Below are 24,227 nucleotides of genomic sequence, written 5' to 3'. Positions count from 1 at the left end.
GGGTTTGTCTCGTTTCTTATTGTCGTTTTAATTTTGTAAATTCAAATTCCTAAATCAAGAAGCATTTCTGGACATGTAAATAACTTTGTCTTGTTTTCAGAAAAGCTTGTGGGTTAATGATATGCCGGTGCGGTAAGCAAAATAAACTCATTTCTACTTTAAAATCTATCCTGAATGTAACTGGAAGCCAGTGTAAAGACTAGGCATGGGCCAATAACTGTTTTTAAGGTATGGAAAAGTCGAGGTTTTAAAACTGCCAAATTTTCTGTAATACCGTTGTGTGAGATATATTATTTACAGTTTTTTTAGGACAACGGTATCTCCAGCTGAATAAATATCCAAAAATGCTGTTTTAAATAGTAAAGAAATCAGTGTTTTTGAAACAAATGAGGGCCGCAGAAGTCAATTAATCTTTTGAATTATTTAGCCTGACATGTTTACTGCCAAAAAAATATTATAAATCTATTACAAAATAAAATATATTGTTTTCAGAGGGGAACAAGTTTGTCTTTTACCCAGACATTCAAAAAGACTACATATTAGAGCAGTAATCACAATACCGTGAAACCGTGATATTTTGATCCAAGGTTATCATACCGCCACAATCTAATACCGGCCCATGCCTAGTAAAGACTGACCTGAGGACTGCTGTCGTGTGCTTTATTTTAACTCATTGCATCTGCTTACAGAAAGTGTGTAAGACAATAATGTTGGTGATGGAGTATCTCGGCCCGTGCAGAACACTGGAGGATTTCCTGCAGAAGCACCAACACCTGGAGGAGAGAGTCGCGCGTACGCTTATCCTGCAGATTGTCAAAGCAGCGCAGGAGTGCTTGAGGCGGAAAATTTGTCATCATGATATTCATGATTGTAATATCCTCGTCATCGACCGGCCTCTGCAAATCAAGCTAATTGATTTTGGCTGTGGGATGCACATCTGTCATGGTAAGTCAGATTATTTCAGGAGGAAGCCGAAAAACATTCATTAGTCTCTGAGACTCAGTTGAATGGGGCTTTAGCTGAACTGCTTGCTCAACACTAAACCTCTCTTTCTGACAGATCCAAAGAAATACCCACCAGACACAAGGATATCTCCAAAGAAGGCGGTTAAAAACACAGTGAAGCAGCTGTTTGGCATCATGCGGGAAATAGAAAAACAATGTTCCAGCATACCTGAAGGTAAGAAGATGACTGGGACTGACACTGTTCATCCCTCCTGTTGACTTATGGGTCAGAATTGACCCTGGCCACATTTTACCAGCAGAAAAACCCAAAACAATGTTTTTCTTTATCTTGAGGTTTGGTGACGGTTTCTAAAATGAGGCCAACATTAGGAAAATATATATTATATTTTCATGAAGACTGAACATTAGGGCACAACAGGAGTCATTCAGGTCAATATTGAGCTGTGTGTGTGTGTGTCCACCATTAACTAACTTTCTCTTTTAAAATGTTACAGAATTCATGGCATTTATGAATACCTGCATTACCCTTGGGGATGATGATCAGAGACTGCAAACAGTGCAGCAGATTCTGGATCAGCCATGGCTAAAAAACCAATAAAAATAAAGACTGTTCTAGATATGTGTAGTTTATGCTTTCCACCCTGAAAGAGGACCTGTTTTAGAGGAGATTTTGGAGCACGAGGGGTTCAGCATGACGCAGAGGCTTTCAGCAGCAGGAAATGGTTTCATTCTTCCATGTTTGATGTTTGTCATTTGTTGTTTTCCGCTTCTGCTTCCCAAATTCCTGCGAGGGTTGCAGTCAGAGCTGCATGTAAATGAGGGCCAGTTGAAGCCGCCATTAGAGTGACGTCAGCTTTCCTCCTCACCTGATTGGTTGGAGGGAGGAGGTGTCAATCTAGAGCTAATAGACCAATGGGGAGGCTTCAGCCGGCCCTCATTTGCATGCAGCTCTGACTGCGACACTTGCGGGAGGAAGTGCAGAATGTGGGAAGCAGAAGTTATGAAGAGCTTTGAGAATGGTGGTCTTAATATGCTGGATTTCCGTACATTAAATAATACTGTCAAAATTAAATGGGACAAAAAATATTCTCTAAAATCCAACATCAATCTGGAACTTTATTCCAAATTACATATTTTCTTAATTTGGATGGCTTAATTGTTATTACTCTGTAACTATAATGCTGATAAAATACCAGCTAAATTATCTCAATTTCATAAACAAAATTTCTTAATCGATTCAATACTCCCATCCCCCCTAAAGAATTTGCTGTCGTATTTGATGCCATACCATCTGGAGTTATTAGGTTAGTCCAAGGCATTCTCTATCCTTCTACTTCCCCCCTTGAGACGCTTCTACTACAAAGGTAGGAAAATATAGTTTCTCTGCAACTTCTTCAAACAAATCAGTACATTTACATTTAGCAGACTTACACATGAGGACGAAAAAAGAAATTTACACAACTATAAGAGCAACAATGAATAAGTGCTTTAGGCAAGTTTCAGGTGTGTAAAGTGTACGAAGCAAAACATTAGTAAATTATTTATTTATTTTTTTGTAATACAGTTAGCGGTGGAGCCAGAGAGGCAATTGCAGATTAGGAAGAGAAGTGGAGACTAAATAGTTGAGTTTTTAGTGGTTTCTTGAAGACAGCGAGTGACTCTGCTGTTCTGATGCAGTTAGGGAGTTCATTCCACCAACTGGGCAGATTGAGCGCGAGAGTTCGGGAAAGTGATTTCTTCCCTCTTTGGGATGGAACCACGAGGCGACGTTTATTCACAGAACGCAAGTTTCTGGAGGGCACATAGATCTGCAGAAGTGAGAGCAGATAAGAAGGAGCGAAGCTAGAATTCGCTTTGTAAGCAAACATCAGAGCTTTGAATTTGATGCGAGCAGCAACTGGCAGCCAGTGCAAACGGATGAGCAGCGGAGTGACATGTGCTCTTTTAGGTTCATTAAAGACTACTCTATCAAGCAGCTGAAGAGGCTTGATAGAGTTAGCTGGAAGCCCGGCTAGTAGAGAGTTGCAGTAGTCCAGTCTGGAGAGAACAAGAGCTTGAACAAGGAGTTGAGCTGCATGTTCAGATAGGAAGGGTCGGACCTTTCTGATGTTGTAGAGTGCGAATCTGCAAGATCGAGCAGTTCTAGAGATGTGGTCAGAGAAGTTTAGTTGGTCATCAATCGTTACTCCAAGGCTTTTCACTGTTTTGGAAACAGTAATGGTTGCCCCATCCATCTGCATTGAAAAGTTCTGATGTTATTTCCTAATGGAACTGTATCAGTTCCAAATGTGACTTTTTTTTATTTTATTGGAATTCTTTTGTTTCAGATATTGATTGAAGAAATCAAATATGGCTCATCCCAAATAGCTACTTAATTACAAATAAGATAATAGAAGTTTCATTTAGAACTATTCACCATACACACTCGGTCAATACTCTCTTAGTAAGATATAAAAAAGATATTGATATTAATTGTTCATTTTGTAAGCAACACAAAAAAATAAGTGCCTAGTTCACTTATTTTGGCAATGCAGTTTTTCTAATTTGCTTTGAAATGATTTTTCTTTTTCTTATTAAGAATGTTGATAAAGATTTTTCCTTACTATGGGAAAATGTTTTGTTAATAATAAAACGGATGCTATACATAAAAAAATATTTTTTTTTCTTAATCTTCTTAATGTTATTTACAAAATTGTATATACATAAATGTACATTTTCAAACCAAAAACCCTTTTTAATATCTTGCTCACTGAAATGGAGCATTACTTTAAAACAATTTCTAACTCTTTTACAAAAAAATGCTTTAAAAACAACTGAAATGTGTCAATTGTATAATCTTTTTCTTTAATATGTGATGTATATACCCCTACTGTTAATTTTTTTTGTTGTTTTCTTTTTTAAAAATGTTTTCTTTTTGTCTTTCCATTTTCTTTATAATGTACTGTGATTGTATATTTTTACTTGTCTCATAATTTTAAAAAAATGTGGAAGCGGAAAACAGCATCATGTCAGAAAACAATGGAAGTATGAATTCCTGATGATCTGATTTCGTCACTGACCACATGTGTGCTGCTCTTCTATCATTTCTGTGAAACTGAGACTGTACGCAGAGCGGCCTGCGAACCCCATGGAGTGTGTTGAAGCTGTTTTCTGCTGATCAAACTGTAAACTATTGTCTTCAATAAACTGTATCTCTGACTCCTGCTCTTTGTTCATCACACCGGCTCCTTGCATTAACACAAGTCAAATCCTTCAGCGTAGTGATACGGCACTGTAATGCACTCAAAACATGCCTGAACTACTTTATCTGTGTGTTGATCTGACAATAAGTGTGAACACAACACAAAACAACACAGAGAAGATCTGTTTTACAGACTGCAGACTCAATTTAGCCTTTATAGAACAATATTGATGCGTCATGTAATGTTTAAAGCACATTGCCCTGCCATTTGTGTGACTATAATGTGAAATATAAGAGTGTGTTCACTGATATGAGTAATCCTACTATAATATCTACTGAACTAGCACCAGGGCTCTTTCAGTGTCTGACCAGCAAATGTTGAGCTTTAGCCAAAGAACAATGGTTAGAATGGAAATGTCTTCATTTCACAACAGTTTTTAACAACACTCAGAAAAGTTTTGTGGAAAACTAATGGAAACACACTTATGCTTCAGTTTGTGCTAGTGTTACATCTACACAGCACAGTACACTCAAATATAAGCTAATAAGTAAAGTGAGCCAGCTAGTGTTCACTGAGTTAAAGAGACCCCTGGTGAAAATAAGTACATTGCAAGTATACTAACCAAAAGTTAACTTAATTTAAATATATTAAAAGTATTATTACCATACTTTTATATATGAAGAGTTCAGATGCAAAAACCTCTAAGCGCCATCTGAAATGTTCTTCTAAAACGACCATTTTTGTCAGCCTCCTATGTTTATGTTCAGTTATTTCCCTTTAAAGGCAATGTAAAAAATTATTCGTCACTATAAAAAGTCAACTTACTGAGAAAAAGTAAGGAGTCGGAGAAAAATTTATTTATTTAGCATTTGATGTTAATATATTTAAGTATTATTTTAACTATGCATTGAACAATGAACTTATGTAAGAATGTGTCAAAGCACACTTTTAAAGCACAGTGTTAAATAAACAGTGTAAGTTTTCATTCATGCAATTCAGTTCATTACTGCCTTTAAAAAGTAATAAATGCTTGGTTTTGAAATTTGTTTTATTTATGTGTATGCATGTGTGCATATTTATATGGGTATGTGTATGTATGTGTGCATGTATGCATATCTGGGTGTATGTGTGTTTGTTTGTATGTGTACGTGCATATATGTATGTGTATGTATGTATGTGTGTGCATATATGTATATATGTATTAATTTATTTTATTTGTCATTTTTATTTGCAATAGTATGTCCTTGTCATTATTCTTCCGTTTTTCCTTTTTACTGATAACATTGTTGTCAAGGCTGATGCTATTATTGATACTATTATTTAACAACTGTATATTGGTTTATGTATGTATATCTACACATTCTGTTTCATGCTGATTGTCTACGGCATGTTTTTCTGTGTTCAAAAAATACAAAATAAAAGAAAAATTTGATGGAAAAAAAAAAAGAAGTAATAAATGCATTAAAAGCCCATTTAAAGCATTTGTTACTGTATAAGAGATGTTGTTGATGCTGACATACGGGATGAGTATACCCAGGTGGAAATAGAGAATAAAGAGAATAATTAGCGTAGCTGCTGTTCATAGTGTTTATAAACGAGATGCAGAAACCTGTGTGGAAACCTACTAAGTGATGCCCTGAGTGTATGCTTTGCTAAACAGATAGGTATTTAATCTAGTTTTGAACTGAGAGAGTGTGTCTGAGCCTCAGACATCATCAGGAAGGCTATTCCAGAGTTTAGGAGCCATAAAGGAGAAGGCTCGACCTCCTTTACTCGACTTTGCTATTCTAGGTACTACCAGAAGCCCTGACTTTTGAGATCTTAAAGAGCGAGTTGGATTGTAGCGAGACAGAAGGTTGTTTAGATAAAAAGGAGCTAGATTATTTAGAGCTTTATAGGTGAGAAGTAATAGTTTAAATTCAATATGAAACTTAACAGGCAGCCAGGGTAAGGAGGATAACTTTGGGGTGATAGGGGATCATATTTTCTAGACCTAGTAAGAACTCTAGCTGCTGCATTTTGTACTAGCTGAAGTTTATTAATAGAGGATGCTGGGCAGCCAGCAAACAGAGCATTACAGTAATCCAGCCTAAAATTATATATATATATATATATATATATACATATATTATTGCATTACAGACATCCTGCAAAAATAACTTGAAAGAAAATCATCCAGATTTGAAATGACATGAATGTTAATTTTTTATTTTTGGGTGCACCATTATTTTATGTATAAGGTTAACATGAATGTTTTTTTTTTATTTGTGCTTAGCCAGGTCGTAAACCGCAATAAAGTTAGTTTGACGTTTGACATTCATTAGACATTCATTTATATGGTTCATTTAGTTTTTTAATCTGGAAATTAAACTTTGCAACATAAAGGGCGTATATTTATGCCCATCTGACATATTTTTGGCTCAAACTATAACAGGAGCAAATAATTTAACTGGTTTTAAATCGAATAAAACATCACAAACTGGAACAAAAATAATTCATTCATGAAAACAAAGACTGCTACTGAAAAAAAAAACTGCTTAAACCAGCCTAGGCTGGTTGGCTAGTTTTAGCTAGTCAACCAGGCTGGTTTTAGAGGGGTTTTGGTTGTGTTGGGGTAATCGAACTAGGACCCTAATAAATGTATAAATGTTCAATAAATAAATGGTGACAAAAGTTTTCTCTTGCTAGGAACTATCCCTTTAAGTGTCGTGCGCGCGGGACTTTTATTGTGAAGGCGCAGCGCTGCTGTGTTTCCGTGTTTAGTCAGCGTCGATCATCTGACGGCTTTAGTTCCTTTAAACGGAGTTTTGCAGTATTTTTTGGGAGTATTTAATCTGTTGAAGGGAGAGTTTAGGGTCCAGACATAAAGTCAACAGTGTTCTGCTGTTTAAAGCGTACAATTCTTCACATTATGGGGCAGTTTCTTGTGTTTTGGTCGACCTTCTTGCTGATGTGCATCGCGTTCAGTTTTTCTGAATCAGAATCAACAACAACACAACAACCTACAACTGCTCCACCTGTGCGCAAACGTACGTTTTCATCTGCATCTTTCTTTATTTTCATCCCATATTTCTATTCCATTGAGGTAAAGTTGGTGTTATAGCCGCAAATTCGTTCATTGCCAACTTGTGACTCGCTCCCTATGTTGTTTACCATGATACGTTACTTTGAATATTCGGTCAAAATCACATACAAGTATGACTTGAAAACAACATTAGCTTTGTATTTCCTGAGTGGACAGCTACAATGCCCATCGCAACAAACACAACAAGTTGTTTACTTGTATGAGCAGAAACGCAAGCTTAGTGAAAGCATGACTAAACATGGAGTTCATCACTTCTCTTCAGATATTTTCAGTAGAGTATGCAAACTTACCATCGGGTACCGCGTTCCCAGAAGCTTTTTAGTCACAATTTTTTGGCAACCTGCAAAGAGAGCATAAAGTCAAAACTTATTCAACCAGAGAGATGTCTGATCACACACACGCACGCACACACGCACGCACGCACGCACGCACACACACACACACACACACACACTCACACACACACACACACTCACACACACACACACACACACTCACACACTCACACACACACACACACACACACACACAAAGGAAAATTGAATGTTACCTTCTGGCCGTCAGATTTCCGTGTAGCCAGATAGACAGTGCCATGGTATCCCTCTCCCAGCTTCTTCCCAAGCACATATCTGTCAAGTAAAGATCCTGGAGAAAACATTTATGACATTTGCTCACTCCTGTTACTCTTCTGCTCAATCTAATCGTGAGAAAATTCTGTAAAACTCTGAAAAATAAAACAAAACCCTGCAGATTAGACAGAAAACATTACGGCAGAAGACAAACCTTAGCTGCTGTCTTTAGCTGAGCTGCTGTCTTTACCTGAGCTTCTGTCTTCTGCTGCAGTTTTGCTGCTGCCGCCATGTTGGATCTGGGCTGTTTTCACTCGTTTTGCAGCAACTGTGTCCTGATCCAGACATCCAGCCTTCCTCTTCAGTGCTCTTGGAGCTTCTGTGGATTCCAGTCAACAATGCATTATTAATGATCAGTTCTTTCATTAATTGGCATTTATTGTATTTGGGGATCTGTTCAAATGGCAGCAGTGCTACTAGTTTCCAGATGTTTTGTCATGAAGCTCTACTGAGAAATACTTTGCACAATACTGCATCATTCACAGGTTTAAAGGCACATTATGTGAGACTTTTATTATCAAAATCTCCAAAATCCACTAGAGGAGTGATTCATGAATGATCTCGCAGTGCATTATGGGACAGTGTAGTGTCCACTGGATGCACCCTTCAGAATCTCTCCAGTAGTAGTAGGTCATCTGGGTACTTCTCACATGCTGTTTGTCAAATACTGTGAGGTCAGACATACTACTCGGCTCACATACTGTCTTAATGTACTATTTAGTATGGAAGCGTGTGATTTTAGACACAGCCAGTGTGTGTGTTCATGCTAATGATCGTATTAGCAGTGTGGTGCAAAATGTCTTTATTTATAGTGCCCTGACCTTTTAATAGCAGGGAAACTGCTATAGAATGGCTCGTACCATCACAACGGTCAAGTATGTTTGACATGCTTTTCTCTTTATTTGCCACTTGCTTTTCTTTTCTTTTGCTGCCTGCTGTTCATTCATTCTATTTCTGTTTGTTTAGCGAGGTTTTAATATGTTTGTGTTTTATTTGACAGCACAGAGCAGCATTATAACAGAAGCCCAACATTTATTTAGTCTGATAAAACAGCACACGTGATCACGAGCTGAAGAACCAGACGCGCTGGACTGTGGCATAATAAAAGCTCTGCTGCTTTGTGTCGTCGTGCACTGTGCCTTTAAGCTGACATATATATGCTCATACAACTGTAGAAGAGTAACGGTAGACTGACCTGAGCGGCTGTTCTCATCGCTGGACGTCTCTGCAGCTTTGATGCGTTTGCGCAGAGCGTATGGTTTGACTCCATCAGAATCACTCTGCAAATCATCATCCGCTTTCCTCTTCACTCCTCTTCCTCCTGATGTGGATTACAGTCAATAATGAATTATTAATAATCGATTATTTCAATATTGCCATTTATTTTACTCTGGGATTCAACAAATGGCAGCAGTGCTCCAGTTTTCCAGTCATTAAGAGTGGACTGACCTGAGCTGGACGCCTCTGTGTCGGCGTCTACACTTGTGTTCTCCAGCTCAGCAACTCTGATGCGTTTCCGGTGGGCAGATGGTTTACCTCCACCAGAAACACTCTGAAAAGCATCATCTGCTTTCCGCTTCACTCCTCTTCCTCCTAATGTGGATGACAACACAATGAACAATACACTCCTAATCTTAAGAATCATTTATTTTTTATGCCAGTAATGAAGCTTTTTCACGTTTGTTTTCAACTCTGAAAACTGGACTGACACAGTTTCAATTTACTACAACTTCTATGTTAAGCTGCTTTGACACAATCTACATTGTAGAAAATAGTTTGGACTGTGGGGGAACCCATGCCAACATGGGGAGAACATGCAAACTCCACACAGAAACACCAACTGACCCAGCCGAGGTTCAAACCAGCGACCTTCTATCTGTGAGGAGAACATGCTACCCACAGCACCACCGTGTCGCCCTATTTGAATGATTTTTTGGCACAAATAAAAGTGGATAATTTTCACACATACCGTGTATTTCTGCCAATTCAATTCAATTCAGCTTTATTTGTATAGCGCTTTTACAATGTAGATTGTGTCAAAGCAGCTTCACATAAATGGTCATAGTAACTGGAACAGTGTGGTTCAGTAACTGGAACAGTGTGGTTCAGGTTTTAGTGTTTAAGTTCAGTTCAGTTCAGTTTAGCTCAGTTCAGTGTGATATAATCATTACTGAGAGTTCAAACACTGAAGAGCAAATTCATCGATGCGTAGCTCTACCAATCCTGAACCATGCGAGGCAGTGGCGACAGCGGAGAGGGAAAAAAAACTTCACCTGATGGGAGTGAAGAAAAAAAACCTTGAGAGAACCAGACTCAGTTGGGCACGACCATTTTAATTTCTCCGCTGGCCAAAAGTCTTGTGCAGAACTTCATTCGCCGTGGTTTATGCTGGAAGATGGCCTCAATGAAGACTCGTCTGTCCCTGGAGCGTCGCTGGAATCAGACACATGTTCTCCACTCCCCACGACCATCAGCGCAGCAGCAGCTCAGGATATGGCCTGGTCCCGGATATGGAATCCTTGGGATCATCACGTCGCTGGTCTTGGATCCAATCAGTGACTCCGCCTAATCTGAGGACCTCGGGATGAGTATCCCCAGGTGAAAATAGAGAATAAAGAGAATAATTAGCGTAGCTGCTGTTCATAGTGTATATAAGCAAGATGCAGAAGCCAGTGTGGAACCCGCTAGGTGATGCATTGAGTGTATGCTTTACTAAACAGATAGGTCTTTAATCTAGTTTTGAACTGGGAGAGTGTGTCTGAGCCTCGGACGTTATCAGGAAGGCTATTCCAGAGTGTAGGAGCCATGAAAGAGAAGGCTCGACCTCCTTTACTTGATTTTGCTATTCTAGGTACTACCAGAAGCCCTGAATTTTGAGATCTTAAAGAGCGAGTTGGTTCGTAGCGAGACAGAAGGTTGGTTAGATAAACAGGAGCTAGATTATTTAGAGCTTTATAGGTGAGAAGTAATATTTTAAATTCAATACGAAACTTAACAGGCAGCCAGTGTAAGGAGGATAAAATTGGGGTGATATGATCATATTTTCTAGACCTGGTCAGAACTCTGGCTGCTGCATTTTGTACTAATTGAAGTTTGTTAATAGAGGATGCTGGGCAGCCAGCAAATAGAGCATTACAGTAATCCAGTCACGAAGTCATAAAAGCATGGACTAGCTTTTCTGCATCTGAGATGGATAGCATATTTCGTAATTTAGCGATATTTCTCAGATGAAAGAAGGCAGTTTTTGTGACATGGGATATATGGTTTTTAAAAGTTAGATTGCTGTCTAATATGACACCCAAATCTTTTATAGTAGAGCTAAAGCTAACTTTGTATCCCTCTAATTGTAAATTGAGTTGCGAGATCTGCTGTGTGCAAGATTTAGGCCCAATAAGTGATAATTCTGTTTTGTCGGAGTTTAAGAGAAGAAAATTGTTGGTCATCCAGTCTTTGATGTCTTTGATACACTCAGTTAGTTTAGAAAGTTCAGACGTCTCGTCAGGTTTAGTTGAAATATATAATTGAGTATCATCTGCATATATAGCAGTGAAAGCTGATCCCATGTCTTCTAATAATGTCTCCCAGAGGTAGCATGTAAATTGTAAACAGTAAAGGGCCTAAAACTGATCCTTGAGGCACCCCATACTTTACTGGACAGATTTGTGAAGGCTGTCCATTAAGATTCACAAACTGGTAGTGGTCAGTTAAGTATGACTTAAACCATTGTAGAGCCTGTCCCTGGACACCTGTAGACTTTAAGCGATTTATGAGGATTTTGTGGTCAATGGTATCAAATGCCGCACTAAGATCGAGTAAAACTAATAGCGAGACGCACCCTCGGTCAGCAACTAAGAGTTGCAGCTTGCCTCTGTATTATGAATTTTAAGTGATGAAACTGTAGAAAAGTGTGATTCTGTAACGGGAGACTGACCTGAGCTGCTGTTCTCATCGCTGGACGTCTCAGCAGCTCTGATGCGTTTCTGCAGTGCATAAGGTTTACCTTCACCTAAAACACTGTGAAAATCATCATCCGCTTTCCGCTTCACTCCTCTTCCTCCTGATGTGGATTACAGTCAATAATGAATTATTAATAATCGATTATTTCATTAATTGGCATTTATTTTACTCTGGGATTTAACGAATGGCAGCAGTGCTCCAGTTTTCCAGTATTTCTCCAGTCATAAAGAGTGGACTGACCTGAGCTGGACGCCTCTGTGTCGGCGTCCACTCTTGTGTTCTCCAGCTCAGCAACTTTGATGCGTTTGCGCAGTGCATAAGGTTTACCTTCACCTAAAACACTGTGAAAATCATCATCCGCTTTCCGCTTCACTCCTCTTCCTCCTAATGTGGATGACAACACAATGAACAATACACTCTTCAGAATATAAAGATTGAGAAAATCCCCTTTAAAGTGGCCGAATTAAGTTCAAATCAACATCTGAGTTCTGACATGTTTACAGTAGAAAGTGTTCAACTTGATTTTGGCCATAATAGATAAATCAATCACTTTGATCCAGACACTGTATTGTTGCCTAGTGGCCAAAATCTCCGCATGCTCACTGGATTTAGCAGCTAACTGAGTGAAACACTTTGCACCCTGCTTCATGTTTCAGAATCTTCAGTGGTGATAAATGTATGGTGCTGAAGCTGTACAAGTTTTGATGGAGACACACCTGAGCTGGTTTTCTCTTGATAGCTGCTCATCTCTGTGTCTCTTGTGTTCTCCAGCTCTGCAACTCTGATGCGTTTCCGCAGAGCGTATGGTTTGCCTTCACCTAAAATACTGTGAAAATCATCATCCGCTTTCCTCTTCACTCCTCTTCCTCCTACTGTGGATTAAAACACAACGAACAATAAACTCTAAATCTCAATCTTGATTTTTATTGTCAATATTTCATAAAAAAATCCTAACATTGAGAAAAAATCACCTTTTAAATAGTCAAATTAAGTTCTTAGCGGTGCAGATTATAAATATCAAACACTCAGATTTACAGCAGCAAGTTTGTAAATAATTTCATGCTTCTGTCATATTTCAGGCCCGTAGCCAGAGTGTGGGGGGAGGGGATAGAACAGAATTTGTCCTATACATAACCTCATTTGTCCTATTTTGGCTGCTACACCATCATAAATTGTGAAAATAACCTGTTGAAAAAAGCCGAATCATCTGTTGACGTCACATCAGTGTGACTTCAGCTAATCAGTATGCAAACTCATATTTTTCATGAGTCAAACATCCTCATCCAGCAAGACAACATACAATATGACAAAAGTGAAGTCATCTTTCACTACAAGTAGCCCAACGTTTATTCTGAATCTTGGACCTTATTCTTGAAGAAGAAAAAAAACACTATGAAGGTTTTGAAGCCAAAAGCGGCCCATGTTCAAGGTAATATTAATACTAATTGGGCTATTTTTGTTATCCATAAACCTTCAAAAAGTGAAGCTCTGCATTATTAATATTATTATGTTTTAGAAGGACAAATTCTGACTGAGGAAAGTTCAATGTGCTTGCCAGTTTATTTTCTCAATAAATGACAAATTTTTTTCATTTAAAACTTTAACTCTTTTTTTAAAATTATATATGATATCCTCTTAAGGGCCAAGATGTTTTTTACATGCATTTTTTTATTTCTCTTTGCTATTTGGGCTTATTGGAACCTAATTAGAATAAAAATCTAAGTATCATCTTTTGATATGATGTACTTTTAGAGAAACATGGTGTCCATATATGTGGACTCGTGGTCTGAATTTACATAAAACTCTTTCCTGAATGTTTTTGAATGCATATATAACATAGCAACATGACTACCAGAGAGTAAAAACAAAATTTTTCCCCCATTTCTGAAAGTTCAGAATAGGGTTTGGGACATTTCATATGCTGAAAACAGTTGCAGGATGACACTGTATGTCTGTAACAAAATATAAAACATTCAAAGTATTTTAAATAGCCACTTCTCCCTTTAAGTAATCGTTACAGAACTCCTATTAGTAAACCAAATCAGTTTAAACTTTCATTCATCCCCTCAGCTGTAACGTTTTTGAATTTAGGGTAGAATTTTGTATTGTATTATGTGCTTTGAGTATTATGTGTGACATGCGTGTATGCTGCAACCAAATCGCCTTCGGGAAATGTATAAAGACTACTTGACTGACTGATGATGATGGACATTCAGACAGCAGTAACGTCACCCCTCAACTGCAAAACGTTTCTCTACAGACAGTGATAACCCAGATGAGAAATTCTACAACAGAAATCAACTAAAGCTAATGAGTCCCTGTCATCTGAGTCGCTTTGCTGATCTTTAAACTCCCGCTTTAATCAGCTATGGTTTTCTTTCTGTCCAATGACAGTGCGCGTTTCATACAAGCGAAAGAGGGTTTAGCTCAACTTGAAGTGAAAGTTGATTTTGGTGCTTGACTGGTTGCAATTTGTTGATTGAATGAACAGCAGGCAGCCAAAGAAAAGAAAAGAAAAGCAAGTGGCAAATAGAGAGAAAAGCATGTCAAACATACTTGACCGTTGTGATGGTACGAGCCATTCTATAGCAGTTCCCCTGCTATTAAAAGGTCAGGGCACTATAAATAAAGACATTTTGCACCACACTGCTAATACGATTTTTGCCATACGCTTATTTCACGCAGTCACCATTTTGAAGAACCAAAGCGAGGCTGCAGTGGGAAGAAACCCAGAAGTATAAGACCAGAACTGTAAACATTGCATTGACAACACAAACCTCAAGCTGTTGCTGATATTTCAAAATGCAGAAATAGTGTGTAAACATCATCATTCAGTGAGTTTAATGTAACCCATTAAAAGCAGATTAGGCATCAAACAACATCACAGTTTCTTTAAGAGTAACACACTCAAGAACTCCTAGACTTCAGTTCATGGCAGCAGGTAAACACTGTGGGGGCTTGCCTGCTTCAGCCTATGTAACACGGTGAGTTGACAGGTGGGCAAATCGAAGCTGGTTTTTAATAAAACAAATATAATCTGCATATAATAAATAATATTGGTAAAGATATTTGCGTATTGCTGCACATCCTGTGTGTATTAAGCAATGTTTAAGCAATACGCACAACTGACTCGCTCTGCGCTGAACTTTAGACCTCCTCTCAGCTGGTCTATTGAACAGTTTAGTTCCTCAAAATAGCAACGTGCCAACAATGCGCCTCAGCACACCTCCTTTTTTAGAGCAGTACGCAAATGTATTTGCTATTTAAACAGCGTGCTGCAAAACGTCAAAATGTCCAGCTGAAACTAGCAAACAACAGTTGCATCACACCTTAAACCGGGTGTATGACAGGGCCCAGACACACGAACACTGAAGCGTGAAGCAGCCACGAAGATCATTCGAGTCATCAAGTGGATCCCTCATCTGTGTTTGCACTCAGTAAACAGCGGTGGGTGAACTGATGACCTTCACGGCCAGTCATTTCTGTTTTATTAACTCGAGTTTGATAAATGGCATCTAAAATGTGTTTGGGAAAGGTTAGCTAACTAGTGCCATTTTCCTTAACTTAGCTGAAAATGAGCTCTGACATCCCTTTTTATTTTCACTGTTCATTCAGAACGGACCTTTGGGTCACTCAGAAGGCAGTGAAATGATAAATTTGTGTCACGTTCTCTTCCCTGATAAGATATACAGCCAAGTGCACAACGTTCCTAGTAACTCCAAGCAATACTTCTGGATTTCTTCCCATTTTCTTCCTATTCGATTTCACTTTTAAAAATGGCGGTCGCGTCAAATCACTCTACTCTTGCAGATTTTGAGATTAGGGAGCAATAAGAAAATTGTGTCTGAAACACTGCCTGAGTGATCCTACAGCTATGTTTTTGGGGGCTGATGCTCCTGGTAGGGTTTGCCATGGCAAAAACGTTTTAGGTGACAGGTCAGGCTACAGGTATGTGCCAAAAAAATTGGAATAATTTGTTTTAAAAAGTTTAACTTATGTGTTATTAGTTCACAACACACAAAATGAAGTATTTCAATCCTTTGTTTCAATTTAAATGATTATGGATAAACATGAAAAAACTCAAATCCAGTATTTCACAAAATTAGCATATTTCATTTGACCAATAAAAAGGATCTTAAACACACGCTGGCCTTCTGAAAAATGTGTTAATGTACTGTATTATGTCCTCAATATGGAGGCGATCGGCCTTCAACAAGGTTGAGGTACTATTGTAGCCCAAGTTGCTTTGATATCGGCCTTCAGCTCGTCTGCATTTCGGGGTCTGTTCCCTCACCTTCTTCTGTCATGTTCAAGGTCCCGAAAGGTAAATAAGAATATCTGTAAATTAGTGCATGTGACATCAACAGTTCAACAGTAATACATTTGATTCACAACCTGTAATCAAAACTGCACACCTGAAGTAATTCTGACCTACGCTGTTAATGCTGTAGAGGGGACTCTTTCCTCTTTTGTCTGCACCACAGATGAACAATCGGTCTTCGATCTCTGCTAACATTACTGCACAACAGAAATGACGTTGTAATTAAAGAAATCTGATCTGAAATTCCTCTTCGAAATTATTATGACCTGTTAGCTACTGTCTTTGCGTAGGGCACCAGAGTCTGTGCCTGCTTCCCCAAAGAAAGTAACCTTTAGTCTCGATTTAGGGGAAGCTTTCTTTTGACGTTGCCACTGCTGCATGCCTCTGTGTAGTTAACACAATATATTAGTGCAAACAGTTTTAATAAAGTTCAAGCAGTTTTCAGTCAATTAATTTTACGTATTTGTGAGGCTTACAGCTGCTTAAAGGTTTAGTTCACCCAAAAATTGAAATTCTGTCATTAATTATCTACAAATGAAGATATTTTGCATTTAATCCAAGAGCTTTCTAATCCTCCCATAGATAAATCGTTGAATAAAGTTATTTTTGTTTAGCTTCATATAATTATAATTGAACAACTTAAGTCACATGAACTTATTTTGACTATTGTGGCGAGTCAGAGGAAAAACACATACACAAAGCGTTGGTGTTACAAACAGGTCTCCGGAGGGTGATTTATTTATATAGTGAAGTACGTGAAATGAGATGAATATGGTGCTCTTCAGTGGATAGGTGCTCTGGTGCTCCAGGGAGAATGTGAGTTTGAGTGAGAGTTCTGGTGAAGGATCGGTCAACTGCTGGAGTCCGCTAGAGAGGAGAGACAGAGAGACACAGACATTAGCACAGGGAGTCATTAGCTGCGTTTCCACTATCGCGCCTAAAGCGAGCCAGTCAAGGCCAGTCGCGTTTCCACTGTCATTTCCGGGGCCTAATCGGGCCAAAGCAAACCTAATCGGGCTTTCTTGGGGCCAGCGGCCGGCCTTATTAGGCCCGCCAAATACCTTGGGCCAGGCCCAGTTTGGCTAATCGGGAGGACCGGGAGAATTCCCGGTGGGCCGGTCCGTTTTTTGGCCGCGAGGGCCGGTGTCCCTAGCTCCAGAATCTGTTGCTCTCAGCAGTCACACTTTTTAAATTAATTTATTTACTTACTTGACTACAGTCTTCTTATTCATTATTTTACCGCAGCTCTGCTCTGCCTACAGGTTAATGATGATATTACTGATGAGTCAGTCCTTCATATACAACAGTTGTGGTCCAGTGGTTAGCACGTTAGATTACGACGCTGCCGATCCGGGTTTGATTCTTGTCTGAGTATGTTTTTTTTTTTTTTAATTATAGTTTTATTGTTAAGACATATAATACTGTTAGGGTTTTTGAACATTTAAAGTTCTAAAGCAGCTGTTTTCTCAAAAAAAAAAAAATTTTTTTTAAAAAAGACGTGATAGTGTAATTAGAAACTGAATTGGAAATGACCTTATTTTAATATAGTCAGTCGTGAACTGCGGTGGGCCGGTCTAAGGCTTAAAACTCCAGGGCTGAAAAAGAGTCCCACTCCGGCCCTGCCTTGGGCCAAGGAGGGCCCGCTGGGGCTTCGGGCGGAGTGAAAGGAGAGGCGGGCAGTTTTCTGGTTGCACATGAGCACATGCGCCAAACAAATAAAGAAATAAGGGAAAGAAAACATCTAGCCTTATAGTCTGGGATCTTTTTGCGTATGATCACCCTTATGTTTCCCTTTTAAAATGTAAGGCTGCTGCATAAAATAATAAAGTAGTTTAAATTTATAGTGACGTTCTTTGCTGCGTCCCCCTTTATGTTTCAATAACGCATAATAATCTTTACACCATATTAAAGACACAGCAGACAGTAAAGGTTTTCCAGAGTTTTTGTCAAGGGTAAAATGTTTGTTTGTGCGCGTTTAAATGCCTGTATGTGTGTGTGAGACCGGGCAAGAGCGCTCCTTCACAGCTCTGTTATGCCGCGAGCGGCTTTTTTCTGTATTTATTTTGGAGATAATACACAATATAAATACAACAGAAAGACATAAAACTTAACAAATTACATGCCCACTTTCATAGACTTTAAACAATATAGTGTCATATCTAGATAAAATAGCCTAAGCTATATTGAAATATAATTTAAAGAATTACAAATATCGGATATATATATATATATATATATATATATATATATATATATATATATATATAAATCGCATTAAATAAATAAACCAATATAAAATAAACAAAAGCTAGCTATATGTAGGTAGCCTATATACAATACATAAATCAAACCGTTTTAAAGCCACTTATATCCTAACTTTCATTTTACAAAGACCTGTCTGAAAAAAAAGATTTTCGATATTTTCTAAAAACAATTAACACCGGAGAAGGTTTGAAATATTATTTATAAAGTATTTGGTTGCGATGATATTAATCAAATCGCGCAAACAGAGCATTATTTGGGTGAGTGAAAGCAGAATCTTTCCTACCTTTTTTTCTGTCACTCAGTCCTGCGCAGCGCTCGCTGCTTTAAACGCATCGGGGGAAAGTCCAAACACAAAATGTGTTCTTTATCCTCAAACAACTGTTTATGTTTTTATATGATGTGGTTAAATTTATAAATGAAACTTTAAATGAAGAGCTTTAGTGAATAGCTGCCGAGCGCAACAAATATGGCTATATTTTATTAGGCTACTCGCTCTTGTGCCGGAAACACTTAACACGATGTCTATCAAAACGAGGATGTTATAAAATACATGCCATATCGAGTTATAAACGAGAATTTCTGTGGCTTTATATTATGGATGTGTGCGCTCTCTGTGTTGGGTCCCTCCGTTAGTGGCGAGAGCACTCGATGCACAATGCCAACAGTCGGTCGGCGACTAAAATGTAATGAATGGAAATACACAGGTCTGTGCGTATAGACATTTCATGTAATGCTGTACAGTAACGTGTCATTTGTTTGTTTCGGTTGTCTTCATTTTAATGGTTTCGTTTCAGGATGATTCTATGGTGTGCTTTATCTGCCTGTCCTGATTCCCACTGAAGTGGGCGGGTTGTGTGACGTTTGATTCGGGGACGTTCTGTGGGCGGTGTTTGCGTGACGCGCTATGAGTGAAGAAGATTTTATTCTCTCTGTATGAAGTATTTTCTAAGTGTAAAGCAGTTAATTTTCTCTTCACAAAATGTATGTAGTGTTTGCAGCAAACATGCCAGCCTGTGTTAAAAATACAGTGATATGTCTGTGTAAGATGAGTATGCCTGCACAGGAGCAACACTAGGAGAAGGCTGAGTGACTGATTGTGTAGAATAACTGAATATGTAAAGCACTGATTATTTATGTTAAATACTTGTATGAAGCTATATGTGTCAGAAGTTAGAATGAGTAACATATTATCAAGTTATTATCCTATCATGACAATGTATGTAAACACTTAGTTCCTTTGCATAAGTTGCATCTATAATTTGCTGACATAGACCTGTAACATCTCTGTTGACATGAGCTAGTGGGCTGAGAGCCAAGAATAGCAGGACCCCTTAGACTAGAAAACCTATTCAAAAATGGTCAAAAGTTAAAAAGAGACACATAGGGGTGTGTCAAAAACATAAATAAAGGAGAAGGAGCAGGAGAGACTTTGGAAGGTGTCCAGGAGAGACTTCAGAATGCTCTGGGGTCTGCTCTGCTCTTTCTCGGCTTTATTATGGAGAATAAAGTCTATTTTCTGATATTCAAAACCTCTGGTCTGATAATTTGTAATTGATGAGAAGTCAATATTTACGACAAATGGCGCCCGCACGTGCGGCTGGAAAGAGATAGACGGGTGACACTGGACATGCTGAGGCTTGGAGGAAAAACACAAATATGTGGCCACGATAAAAAACGGTAAGCAATTTTCGCTAATACGTTTGTGTTTTTTCTACCAAGGACCTGCTTGTAACGGTAAAAAGTCACTTGAACTGTTTCTCCAGCTATAAAGAACTACAAGTAAAACTAAAAAAGTAAAAGTAAAGATATAAAAGGAAAACAATGGGGTTTTGAATACCAGAAGAAAATAACAATTTGCATGCAAATGATCTGTGTTTTCCTAAGAGGGCCTTGACGGATAGGATAAACGTTAACTAGTAACTGTTACTCATGTTTGGGAAATTTTTTAATGATGAAGATTATGCCTAGAGCATTTTTAAGTTTTAAAAGGAAGTTCTTAAAGTGTGGTGACAGTTAAGAGATTAAAGCAGATTAATAAAGTAGAGAGAAGCGCGCAAAGACCTCGGAGTACCCGTTCTGTTTTAATAATAATAAATATTATTATTCAGGAGGCTGGGGGAAAAAAGGCAAGAATCCTGTGAAATGCTATTTTTACTGAAGAACAGTAAAGACGGGAGCAGAAGTAACAGGTCACTCAAGAGGAGTGTAGTGGAGAATTCTGTGGTTATAGCTCTAAGGTTAGAGGCTGCTCGGACAGGTCACTCAAGAGGAGTGAGGTGTATTTATGTAATTGTAAGTATTTGTGTATTTGTCTATGTTGCTGGGGTGCTTAGAAGCTATCACCTTTGATCTAGAGAGACTAGAATAGAGGTGAGGTTCAGGTTACACAGTGTAAGAGATGAGGTTAGGACGAGTGAGAAGTATGATTGTGTTTAGAAGTATGTTTGCAATAAGAGTGAGTTTAAAAGAATTATCGTTTTATATTATAATATAAAAGAAGGATTGCATATGTTGTGTGATTTTATGAACAATAAGATAGAGAGTGATGCAGTTGAGGGAAGATATTGTGATACAGAGGAGGTTTAAGCCTCATAAAATTAATTGAGATCATATTGCATTTGAAAGACACAGACTAAAAACAAGAATATACGAGTTAAACATTTTTCTGAATAATCTCTGTGTGTTTGAAGTGTTTTTAAGTATGAACTATAGGCAGAGAGGGGACTGAAATTCCTGACATGTCGACAGTCTGGAAGAAGGTCTGCTTCAGGAGTGGTAAGAATCTGTCTATTTTAAGAACAAAAGTTTCACAGGACAGATAGAAGCTAAAGAGTAAAGATATATTATAAGGTATTAAATAAATAGAAATATAAAGTAATGAATAAGATAAATGAAATAAGAAAATATACATGATAGAATAAGATTTAATAAATAAAAAGTGTTAATAAAAATGCAACTAGAAGCTATACTAATAAATATTAAGAAATAAAAAATTGAAGCATGGAAATAACTACATATGGAGATTAATAGTTATATTGATCAGGAAAAAAATTAAGTTATATTGATAAAAAAAAAGATATGTTAATAATTTGAGTAAATAAAGAATTAGAAGAAAAAACTTTAATGAATATTGATTAATTGAAGAGTTAATGATCAAATGTTTAAGGAAAATAAGCTTAAAAAAATGAATTAGGAAAATCTAAGAGACAAAAATGCTAATTTTTGAAAAGGAAAAGAAGCATAGGAAAATGGAGAAAAAAGAAGTCCAAACATTGTTTAATAGAATTAAAAGAGAAGATGTTTAAAAATATATATTATAAAGTAATATAAGATAAAAATTAGAAAAAACAGCAACATTTTGAAGAAAACAAGATTTGGCTTTAAAAGATAAAATTATGTTTAAGTGCAATAAAAAATTGTTGTGGAGTAAGTTGACTGTTGTCATCTGTTTTAAAGTCAGCTACAGGCTGTCATCTGAGCCAACAGCTATTTGTAGTAAAAGCAGTGAGTCAGATGTAAAGCATAGACACTGAGGAGAAATGAAAGAACATAATAGTGAGTTCAAAAATTATATAGTTAATATTTTATGTACTTAAAAGGTAATTGAGAATTAAAAATTGCATTTCAGATAGGAAAAATGCTTAAAGTAAACAAACATGGGGAGTTAAAATAGTACTATGAACTTGAAGCTATTGCAGTAAGGATTTTGAACAGGTATATTAGACATTAGGCCACCATATAGTACTGTTGAATTAAAACAGGTATGGAAATGTTAGAGAAATTAAAATAGTGTAAGATGTAATGTAACTAGTGAGGAAACACTAGAATAAGATTAGGAAAAATAAGTGAAGCACAATCTGAAGCCAAAGAAATTAATTATAAGAACATTTAACAAATAGAAAATTAAGCATATTTACATTTGATAAAAATGATTGAGAATGAAAAATAATTAGAGAAAATAAGTTGTTAAACTACAAAAGGAGTCTTTATTTGATGAATGAAAAAAATGGAAAAAAAAAATATATATATATATATTTTATTAAGTCATGAGCTAAATTCTATATATATAAATTAAGAGGACATAGGGATGAACTTTGGGGGACTGTAGTCTTGTACCTACCAGACATCTCTGAGTACACTGGCAAATGGAAAGGTGTTTGAAAAACACAATGAGCAAAATGGCTGTTGACACTTGTGACATGCTACAGCAGTGATGCAGGCACTGCATACTCAGGTTTTACTGAGGACTGAAAAAGCTACATTTTAAGATGAAACTTTAAATGTGTATTGTTAAATAATATATTATGATGAATGTTAAATAATTTAGGTTTAAGTTTCAATTGGTTTAATCATAAAGTTCCTTAAACATAGAATGATAAATTACAATGCAGCAGACTAACTAAAGAAAAAGAAAAAGCTTTTGATAAGGCAATAATATCTAAGCATAATATTATTGTGAATGACCTAAATCAAGATTGGATATTGAAAACTGGAAAAATTCAAATCTAGAAAAATTATTTATAGTTAAAGAGAAGATTGAAACAACAATTTTAATGAATTCATAGGACATGATAAGGTCAAAAAGTAACAGTTCTAAATTACTATAAGAAAAATTGAAAGAGAAAAGTGTTTAAGAAAAAGATATTGTTTCACATGAAAACATATGTGAAAAATATATTGAAAAAAAATATTAAGGAATAATAGTTAAAACAGAGCAAAGAGAAATTTACAAAACATACAGTAAGTTTTAGTCAGCTGATAAAAAAGTGCATCAAAATTGTATGAACAACTAGTTTAATGAGAATGCCTTAAGAAATAAATGTTAGCCAAAAGACAGTACCATAAATTAGGACGAAAAAGGAATTAATATATAGCTCTGAAAATTGATTAGTAAAAGAAAGAAGTGTCAAATTCCAACTAAATGATTGTCATTACAGGACTGAGATGCAGATAAAATCAGCCAGCATAGTCAGGGTTAAAATTAAATCAGATGTGGATTTGCCCATAAAGAAAACCACTAAATGCAGAAATAGGTATTAAACACTATTGAAAAGTTTGTGTAAAAATAGGAGCACTAATAGAAACATCTAGATAATGTAATATGCAATCTGTCCTAGACATTTCTATTTAAATTTAAAGTAGTAATAAATTATAAGTAACTAATAATATTTAATTGAAGTTAATTTGATAGTTAAAATAAATGGTTAATCAAGACAGATAAAAGAGGCTTAATGTTTAGGTTATGATTTAAGAAAATCAATAAGAAAAGATTTTCCAGCTGAAGTTAATATTGTATGTAAAGATATGTTCTTTTGGATGATAAATATTTCAAGTGGTTTGGTTTCTATTGAGTTTATTTTAGGTAACTACCAGAGGAGGGTAGAAACTTGTTTGTACTTGTGTAGCTTGGTGAATAGCATATACTGTATACACCAGAATGCATAAAGGGTTATAATAAGGGAGAAGATCATAGTATGGACACTGTCACAATATGTGGATGATTGAATTATCTACAGCTTCACAGAGCTCTAGTTCAATTAAAAGACTTGAGTGGAGACCATTGCTCCAAACAGTGAGATGATGACTGTTTTTGGTGTTGACTAGATAGAGAATTATTCTGTAAACAAGCACTGTTAAGAAACTATGATGAGTAGATGATTGGAGTAATACTAGAAGCAAATTATGAAGCAGGAACAGTTATTACATCTGTGACAAGAGAAGTCTTTCCTAAATTTTGAAATGCCTTCAGAAATAAGTTCATAATGGGTTTGCATTCATGAAGTTAATGAATGATCAATAAATAAAAACATCTAAAGAAGTATG

The 24,227-nt window shown here is 36.9% G+C and overlaps 4 protein-coding genes across 9 annotated transcripts in view; 1 reads left to right on the top strand and 3 right to left on the bottom strand.

Annotated features, from left to right (window-relative positions):
* LOC141378264 (serine/threonine-protein kinase pim-2-like) overlaps positions 1–4,163 on the top strand; it is a 77,465-nt gene extending 73,302 nt beyond the window's left edge. Inside the window, exons 6-8 of the mRNA XM_087287541.1 lie at positions 690–945; positions 1,060–1,179; positions 1,460–4,163. Coding sequence (XP_087143667.1) covers positions 690–945; positions 1,060–1,179; positions 1,460–1,563 — 480 coding nt within the window. The 3' untranslated portion in view covers positions 1,564–4,163. The remainder of the gene's footprint in view (positions 1–689; positions 946–1,059; positions 1,180–1,459) is intronic.
* Positions 4,164–6,361: 2,198 nt separating this feature from the next.
* Positions 6,362–9,506, bottom strand: LOC147833413 (uncharacterized). 3 transcript variants are annotated; one of them, XR_015511780.1, is made up of 5 exons: positions 9,311–9,506; positions 9,057–9,182; positions 8,052–8,180; positions 7,783–7,956; positions 6,362–7,572 (listed from the first exon to the last, which is right to left on the bottom strand). XR_015511780.1 is itself a non-coding variant. In XM_087287532.1 (5 exons), exons 1-5 carry the CDS (start codon positions 9,504–9,506, stop codon positions 7,555–7,557), a joined length of 564 nt encoding a protein of 187 aa, XP_087143658.1. In that variant the 3' UTR covers positions 6,415–7,554. The 3 variants fall into 3 exon arrangements, 1 of the variants encoding a protein (XP_087143658.1); XM_087287532.1 differs by having other exon boundaries at positions 6,415–7,572; positions 7,783–7,877; XR_015511779.1 differs by having other exon boundaries at positions 7,180–7,572; positions 7,783–7,877; positions 8,016–8,180.
* LOC147840358 (uncharacterized) overlaps positions 9,491–24,227 on the bottom strand; it is a 71,890-nt gene continuing 57,153 nt past the window's right edge. The window contains exons 1-4 of one of the 2 annotated variants that reach the window (XM_087287478.1): positions 16,250–16,412; positions 12,535–12,690; positions 12,059–12,202; positions 9,491–11,918 (exon numbers count right to left, since the gene is read on the bottom strand). In XM_087287478.1, coding sequence (XP_087143604.1) covers positions 11,710–11,918; positions 12,059–12,202; positions 12,535–12,690; positions 16,250–16,334 — 594 coding nt within the window. In that variant the 5' untranslated portion in view covers positions 16,335–16,412 and the 3' untranslated portion in view covers positions 9,491–11,709. Of the gene's footprint in view, positions 11,919–12,058; positions 12,203–12,534; positions 12,691–16,249; positions 16,413–24,227 lie in introns of those variants that run through there. The other variant, XM_087287477.1, reaches the window with a different exon arrangement.
* Positions 16,843–24,227, bottom strand: part of LOC141378277 (uncharacterized) — a 30,129-nt gene continuing 22,744 nt past the window's right edge. For all 3 annotated transcript variants that reach the window (XM_087287500.1, XM_087287502.1, XM_087287501.1), the window contains one exon: positions 16,843–17,006. The gene's annotated coding sequence lies outside the window, so the exon portion shown is untranslated. The remainder of the gene's footprint in view (positions 17,007–24,227) is intronic.

The sequence above is a fragment of the Danio rerio genome, chromosome 16 (assembly GCF_052040795.2).
Source record: "Danio rerio strain M-AB ecotype USA chromosome 16, GRCz13ab, whole genome shotgun sequence".
Taxonomy (NCBI): Eukaryota; Metazoa; Chordata; class Actinopteri; order Cypriniformes; family Danionidae; genus Danio; species Danio rerio.
This window is presented reverse-complemented; position numbering and strand designations above follow the sequence as displayed.